The sequence below is a fragment of the Leptinotarsa decemlineata genome, unplaced genomic scaffold (assembly GCF_025532065.1).
Source record: "Leptinotarsa decemlineata unplaced genomic scaffold, Ldec_3_MD MMD2_P_RNA_scaffold_11, whole genome shotgun sequence".
NCBI classification, from domain to species: Eukaryota; Metazoa; Arthropoda; class Insecta; order Coleoptera; family Chrysomelidae; genus Leptinotarsa; species Leptinotarsa decemlineata.
In genome coordinates this window covers 5,454,473-5,462,966 of record NW_027412525.1, presented here as the reverse complement: position 1 = coordinate 5,462,966, position 8,494 = coordinate 5,454,473, and the positions used below count along the sequence as shown (strand labels likewise).

General features: G+C 37.9%; 1 protein-coding gene across 1 annotated transcript; it reads left to right on the top strand.

Annotated features, from left to right (window-relative positions):
- Nucleotides 1-2,547: 2,547 nt before the first annotated feature.
- On the top strand, nt 2,548-7,389 carry LOC111507631 (pupal cuticle protein C1B). Its single transcript, XM_023162979.2, has 2 exons — nt 2,548-2,672; nt 6,915-7,389. Exons 1-2 carry the CDS (start codon nt 2,661-2,663, stop codon nt 7,323-7,325), a joined length of 423 nt encoding a protein of 140 aa, XP_023018747.2. The 5' UTR covers nt 2,548-2,660; the 3' UTR covers nt 7,326-7,389.
- Nucleotides 7,390-8,494: the final 1,105 nt, after the last annotated feature.

The window sequence follows — 8,494 nt, the reverse complement described above, 5'->3', positions numbered from 1 at the left end:
CTGATGAGGCGGCAAATTTGGTTCTTGCTCCCGGGCGGCAAAAACTCTAGTCTCGGCCCTGCAGTCAAGAAGAATCTTATCGTTTCTTCAAGAGAAGGATGACTCATGAATCTGTCTTGCACCAACTTCTCAAGCAGCAGAAGTGAAATCTGCAATAGAGTGGAAAACAAATTGGCCCTGAGCAGGTCAACAAATATTTAAACGATGATTCACCAAACAAACTAGAGACGATAAAACCCTGCATGGCTGATTCGTGAGCAAACCTAAAGAGGCCCTCATATAAAAAAGTTGCTGCGGTCATTAAGGTTAGAATCTTGCACCTTGAATATCCGATAATCTTTTTATCGATCAATCAATTTAATTATGGAATATCTTCAACTTTAGATTGATGATGGCCACTACCATACACTGACGAGAGGCCAAATAGCCCGAAACCGGTCTGCAAGTGTGCCCGCCCCTACGATTGAAAATCGATTCCATCAGTTGTATCACCAACAGCATATGCAGAAAATACTTCTGTGAAGATTTCTGCACTGACATTTGTTGGATATAATCCAACGCTCTTCGTGGTATTAGCCAGAGGAATAATTGTTTTCTGATAGGTGTCAGTCCATGAACCTACAGTGTAGGTAAGTCGAGGCTGGCCTGAACAAATTGTTCTTTTAGTTAATTTGTTGATGTTAGTCTCGAAATAATTCTGAAATAGTGACAGTCAGTTAAATTTTATTAAACTGACATACACTTCAAGAGCGGATTGAAATAGTGCGGTTTGTATTACGAACATGGGAAATCCGTAATGTGCATTGGAAATAAACAACATGCCCGTTTAGAAATAATCAATAACGAATACATGGCAGTTTCACACATTATATGACTAAGTAGTATCAAGGATCAGTGGGTGAGTCGCACAAACGTTTTCAGGCTATTTCATCGATATAAATGAAACTGATTGATGAATTGAACGAACTTTGTTGTAAACCATATGTTTTCCGATACTAAAGTGATTCAAATCCCAATTTGACACACCAAATTCACACCCAATAATCCCAAGCATTGACTTTTCGGGCAGGAATTTTGATTTAGTTTCCCTATTACTGCACACTGGTGTTGCCTTATGTTCCGAGGGATATTGAATCCGTTGTGCAAAATACCGACTTGCCTCAAATCGTCAAAAATGGTAATTGCACGAATGCCAAAGACATTTTTGATTCGCTACGTCTACTCAGAACACATCGGTGTTGGACCCAATGACCGCTCACTTTACGGTTGTGGACAGTGATACGTTGGTTAATGATGCTGGCACGCTCATATAATGAGTCGGAGCCTCTGGTACAAGTCCTGACCAGCAACCAATGTTTGTGTAAAATAATAATAATGAAAAAAATATCAATACTGATAATGACAGTAGTGATAATAATAATAATATGTCTGCTTTCAACCTGAATTAAATAGAAGTGATAGACGTTTGTTTGAAGGTGATTGACAATGTTTCGTGATGAATTTCACTAGTTCGGACTTCCATTGTCTACTATATAAAATGATTTGAAATCCCTGAAACAAGTAAAAAAGAATAATTAAAAAAGAATAGTTGAAAATAACAATTATTTTAAGCAACAATCGTCATCACCCGAAGACGATTGTAGATACCAACAATCGAAACGTCGTGAACTAACGTGACTTGGAATCTCTACACTTTTTTATTTTTTTATTATTTTCTTTTTTCATTCCTTTAATTTTTATTTATTCAATTATTATATTTTTACTTGTAGGTTATTTCACTATCATTTCATTTCAGGTTTATTGTTGCTTAAAATAATTGTTATTTTCAACTATTCTTTTTTAATTATTCTTTTTTAATTATTCTTTTTTACTTGTTTCAGGGATTTCAAATCATTTTATATAGTAGACAATGGAAGTCCGAACTAGTGAAATTCAGAAGTGATAGACATTTAGATGTTTAGGCGGAGTATCAATCAAGGCTGTTTTTCAATTCAACCTAATATGACTAGAAATTATTTTTTTCGAAAAATTCAACAAACAAATGAGTAATACGTCAAATTGATTCGTGTGTGACTTTTTTCTGAAAGTAAGTTAACTTTTCTATCGAATGAAAGCCTTTTTCGTGGAGCGAAACAATTTTTTTTTCAGATAAATTGGTATTTTCATCTCACACAATCTGAAAATGATGAAAAAGAAGAACTTCTTGTTTCTAATGAAAGTTATCGTCTAAACTCAATAAACTTTTCTGAAATAAAACTAATGTATTCAGCAGTAACTGATAATAAACAAAGAAATATATATCTCAAATTATTTTTTGTTTCAGTAAATCACATGCATTTGAAATGTAACCTACATTATCAAAGTTCTGATCGAAAAAATCTCTGGCGACGCCTTGTTTTACTTTACACTTTCGATCATTTAAATCGTGTGTTATCCTTGCCCTTCTTTAAACTGGCTCTCAAGACTGTTTTGAGTCATATGAATAAAACGAATAGCCCAAATTGCTTGCATAATAAATAACAACTTGTTTAATTGATTTTGTATTCAAACCCACCCTTTTACCGATACAGATTTTGCTATAAAAGATATTGCGAAAAGAATTCGGTATCACTCAACTCGAAACATTCAGAGATCGAGGTCGACCAACACTACTTACTACAATGGCTTACAAGGTAAAGAATATTCATCAAATTATAACTTATACTGATTATTATTTTTTTAAAGAAGGCAGGTGGACACAACACTCCAAAAAGACACGTGTTTCTGGCTATTGGCCTCATCTGTTGTTAGCTCCGTGCGTATGTGTTGTTTCCTGCTTTCGGCAAACAAGTGTTGCCTATCTTCACACTTGGCTGCACCGCGCTGATGAGGCCAATAGCCAGAAACACGTGTAAGCGGTTTGACCCCCTTTTTTGGAGTGTTGTGTGGCGGTGCAGCCAAGTGTAAGGATGGGCAACACTTGGCAACACTCCGTGCATTTGTATTTCTATCTTTTGGTAACAAAGTGTTGCCCATCCTTACACTTGGCTGCACCATACTGATGATGGGCCAAAAGCCCGAAACACGTGTCTATCGTTTGCCACTTTCTTAAGTGCTATGTCCGATTAGTAACTTCTATTCCTCAAACACAAATCTAATCAATGTATATGTTCTGTGGGTTACATCATAAGCTAACTTCAGGAGCTTTCTGTTGATTAAAATAATTTATTTTCTATCTTTGGTCTGGCTATCAATGAAAGGTAAAAATATGAAATGTGCATCCGAAATGAGCAAGTAAAAAATGTGACTCCTGAAGAACATGTGTGAAGTTTGACAAACAGCACAGACGATCTGAAAAAAATTACAGTTGTCTCAATCTTCTTCACTTTTCAACTTTCTTAGTCTTGGCTACCAGAATTATTCAGGGAACCAATGAGAATTTACCTAATGACATTGATCATTTTCTTAATTGAACAACATTTCATGACATTATTGTAAGTGGTACAATACAATGAAATAGGGGAACATGTACCTACAATTGTACACATGCTGCGACACCATTTCACCTCAAACCTCAATTGATTTCCTGGATGGAAACCATCTTTCATTTCACAATTCAATGATTACCGCATTTTCCGGCTTACATGTTAACGGAAAACTGCTCCTGGTATTGGTGAATGAAATATCAGGATCGTATAATAGATTGAAGGGCCTGAACCCGTTGAATACAATAAAAAGTCAAACAAATTTATGTGAGACAATCAATTTTCCCAACTTTTGGTGTAAATAATAGAAAATATTTACCGATTGAATTCAAAACTACTTAAATTTGTGATATTTTCAAATTACGCTGCAATAATTTCGTCTAGTTTATAACTTTTTTTGCGGAATCCCCTAGGAATATTCGAAACTGTTCATGAATCCATCAACAAGCCCATATAGTCCAATAATATCGAAGAGAAAATGTGTAACAATAGAATATAACCATGAAAACTGTTACTTCACATAACAAAATCTGTTGAATACCCAGTCCAAACGTTTTCAATCCTCAATAATACCTAAGGTCACTTCTTCACGAAAAGTGAACGCCAAAAAAAAACAAATTTTCTTAAGGTAATGAATAATTAAAAAATGATCTTTACTTTCTTAAAAATCGGAGACCTCTCATTATTTTTCTCTAAGAAATTATTGGAAGGAAATCCCGTATGGACGCCAATGGCAAGAATAAAAATTATTTTTCTACAACAGAAAGTGTCTTGATGTAGGTACTGAAAAAGCACACCACCACACTCATACCAGTTTTATAAAAATGTTTTTCAACTACAGGGTGCTAAAATTTTCAAACCTTCAGATTATATTAAGGTGCAAAAGGAAGAATGAACTCTGTTCAATCTTGTATCCTATTGACAAATTTGTATTTTGTTTTTCTCCATATTGTATCATGTTATTTCAGCTGTCAATTATTATTATTACTATTATTATTATTTTCAACGTAGTGTGCGCTGGTCAGGCCCTATCCCCCGAAGCCCCGATACATTCGGGAGGGCGCGCCAGCATAATCAACCAATGACCACTCCCCACACCGTGGGGTAAGTGATCATTGGGTCCGAGAATCATGTGCCCTGAGCAAACGCAGTGAGCCAAGAATGACAGCTTTCTGCATCTGTGCGGCTAAGATTTCAGCCTTAGTGCGGCAAGCCGGTATGATTTTGAGATTCGAGAGTAGACAAGACATCATTCCACCAAGGACTCCAATAATCAGAACAACCATCTTGACAGAGTGATCTGGATAGAGTCTGCGGAGTTCGAAGAGAAAATTTCGATATTTTATCCGTTTTTCCTCCTCTTTTCTGATGATATTCGTCTCGCCAGGAGCTGAAAACTCCACGACAAATATCGTTTTGGTCTGGTGGTCGAGAAGGACTACATCAGGCTTATTAGCTTGTATGAGCCTGAGGGTGGGGAACGAATAGTTCCAATAAATTCGGAACTTCTCGTTCCCCACAACGGATTCAATATCCCCCGGAGCGTAGGGCAACACCGGTGTCTCGTCAATACCGTAAGAGTGCCGTAGATGGTAATATAGCACTCTTAGGGCCGCGTTATGTCGATGGATATAGGCCAAGACCGCATATGCTGGACATGCTGATAGCAAGTGCATTAGGGTCTCGGGCGCCTCGCGGCAGGCCCTGCACCTTGTGTCAGGAACCTCTATACCCATCACGCGACTGCGGTAGATTAAGGTGTTGAAGACACCATCCTGGCAAGCCATGATGAACCCCTCAGTTTCCGACTTCAGCCCACTCGTCCTGAGAAAAGCGAACGTCAGGCGCTTTGATAAGCCAAGGTCTTCAATGTTATTGAAGAAGACCCCATGCATTGGCTTATCCCTGTGTCTCCGCAGAAGTAAGGTGATCTCTGCGGCTTTTATCTGAGCTTTTTGCTGAACGGGTTCCAACTCGGTGACAGAGTTGTAGTCACCTCGTTCAGAGTCGAAAACTATACCGAGTTCATCAGCTGCTCGAGCAGCTGCCCTAATGAGAAATGCTCCAATTCCTGCTCTCTCATGGTCACGGACTATGCAGAGAAGGGGATCCGAACTCCTGACGACTTTACAGGCTGTATCCAGTACCATTCTGTCATGTAGACACTCCAAACTCAAAAGTTCACGACCTCCCTGTTGTCGGGGGAAGTACAACCGTGAAACGGACGATTTGGGATGCAAACTCCTATAGAGATGCATCATTTTTCGGGTCCTTACGTCGAGTTGATACAGCTCCTCCCGAGTCCACTTCACTACTCCAAACGAGTAGAGTTAGATTGGAACGGCAAGCATATTTGTTTCAGATACTTTGTTCTTCCCCGACAGTTCCGATGACCACATCTGTCGAAGTTTGTGCTGATACTTGCCGCGGAGAGAGTTTTTCACTGCAGTTACCTCTTGTGAGTGGCGTTGTTCCACCCCGAGGAAAGTATACGTCTCTCCGGCATCCAAATGGTGTAGGATGCTTCCATCTACGAGCTGCACATCCTCTCCGTAGCCCCGCATCGTCCTCTTTTGAGATGAACCATTGCACATTTGTCTATCCCGAATTTCATACCGATAGCATGCGTGTACTCTTCCACCACCCTCAAGGACTGATGGAGATCCTTCTCTCCAGAGGCATAAAGTTTGAGATCATCCAAATAAAACAGATGGGTGACCTTGTGACTCCGGTTTCCAGGGGTGCCACAGTTATACCCTCGAGTGTTTCTGAGCGCAACCGATAATGGCAATAGTGAGATGCAGAATAGAAGGGGACTGAGGGAATCACCCTGTTTGGGTGGGTCACTTTTAGAAGGGGTGTATTTCACCCCTTCCCTATTATTATTATTATTATTATTATTATATAATATGAAGTTTTTTTTTCGACATAGACCTAAAAGTTCATATCTGAAAAAATGAAGCAATATCCATCCTAATGAAAATTCTTTATATAAGTGTATGTCATGTACAGATGGTTTTTTCAGATGAAAACTTGCAAAAACCTATTACAGATACGTTCCTCGAAATGTACTGTATGTAATGTCAACTGAAATGTACTGGATTTACATTCCCTTTTTTCATTTATATAACAGAAACATATTTCAGTCAATTGAAGACTCTGAATGATCTAAGGAAGAACGTATTGATATAAAGAAACACTTGAATTCATTCTTTCAAATGTCAAACTACATCCAGATATTTCTGAAATTCTTCAGTATTAATTGGATTCGTTTGAATGATGGTTCACTCATGAACTCCAAACATCAATCCAAACCATGGTCAGCGGAATCCAAATGAATATGTTTCCTCCTCTTCAATAATAAACTGCTCCAAAACTTCATTGGAGATAAAAAAATTATCCAAACCCTTATCAGTGAGTATAATTTGAAAAATTCAACGTATATTTCAGATTTTAATCCTTTGCGCTACTTTGGCCTACGCCAGCGCTGGACTCCTCCCTGCCTACGCTCCTGCACCAGCCGTAGCTTACGCAGCCCCTGCTCTGGCTGCCGCCCCAATCTCATACACCGCTCCCGCTCTCACGTCGCAATCTTCCAACATCTACCGCAGCTTCGGTAACTTGGGACAAGTTTCCACCTACTCCAAAAGTATCGACACTCCATTCTCCAGTGTGAGAAAAGCCGACGTGAGGGTATCCAATCCTGGATTGCGAATTGCCACTGCTGCTGTCCCCTATGCTGCTGCCCCCTTAGCTGCCGCTCCCGTCGCACACGCACCTCTTCTTGGTGTCGCTTATTCTGCAGCCCCCGCTGTTTCTCACATGACCTACGTCTCTGGAATCACCAACTACGCTTTCTAAGCTATTGAATGGATTGTACAAAGTATAGTTATTTATTTATGACAATAAAGTTCTAAAATCACAATCAAATGTTTTCAATTCTTTTTCTTATTAAATGTGTATAGGTACAGCCCAATCCGGGCAACAAATTCTTAGGGCCAATCACTATGATTTTCATGTGGAACACATGGTACCTACATTCACCGGTAGATAGGAATTTCGATAAACACAGAAAACATTGAAAGTAAGCAAAGTTTCACATGATGCAGTTTAAAAATCTGCCCTACTGTTTCAGAGATGAAGACTGAACATAAAATTTGATTTTTTTAATTTCTCTTTGATAATTGAATAATAGATCTCCAAAATACGTTTGCACTTTGTCATCACAATATTCGATGGGCTGTAAGAATATGCATGAAAGATTAAATGTAGGCAAAGTTTCGCATATTTCAATTTTGAAAAATTTAGACTATCCTTTCTACTTTTCTGCAGCCTCCGCTGTATTTCACATGACTTACGTCTCTGGTATCACCAATTTGCTTTCTAAGCTATTGAATAGATTGAACTGAATTGAATTGAAGTGTATTTATTTATTCATGACAAAGTTTCAAAATGGCAATTTTATTTAATTTTTTATGTGGAACCTCTGGTTCCTGCATATACCATGTGGGTGATAATAGATGCATGGGGATCTCGAGAATAGTAAAAGTAACAAAGAAGGTTAAATATAAGCAAGGTTTAGTAATACTGCTATTTTGAAAAAATAAGGTAGAAAACGCAATATTCCATTTTTTTTCTATTTGTATCTGATTAATAGAATCTTCAAATCTATTTGTCTAATCTCAACTTTTACTGGACTGTGAAAATATACTGAAAGACAAATTTTGCAGAGAGCTGCCACAGGGTCAACTTGAACTTTATATTTTCAAATGTGGACCTGTATTTTACATCACGTTTTCAACGATGACATCAAATGACTCACATTTTTTGTTGTTTCAAGAATATTAAGACATTATCAAACGATTGTTTGAAGGTGATTGACAATGTTTCATGATGAATTTCATTAGTTCGGACTTCCATTGTCTAATATTAAATAAAATGATTTGAAATCCCTGAAATAACTAAAAAGAAGAATTGAAAAATAAAAGGAGAGGAATAAAAATGAATAGCTGAAAAAACAATTATATTAA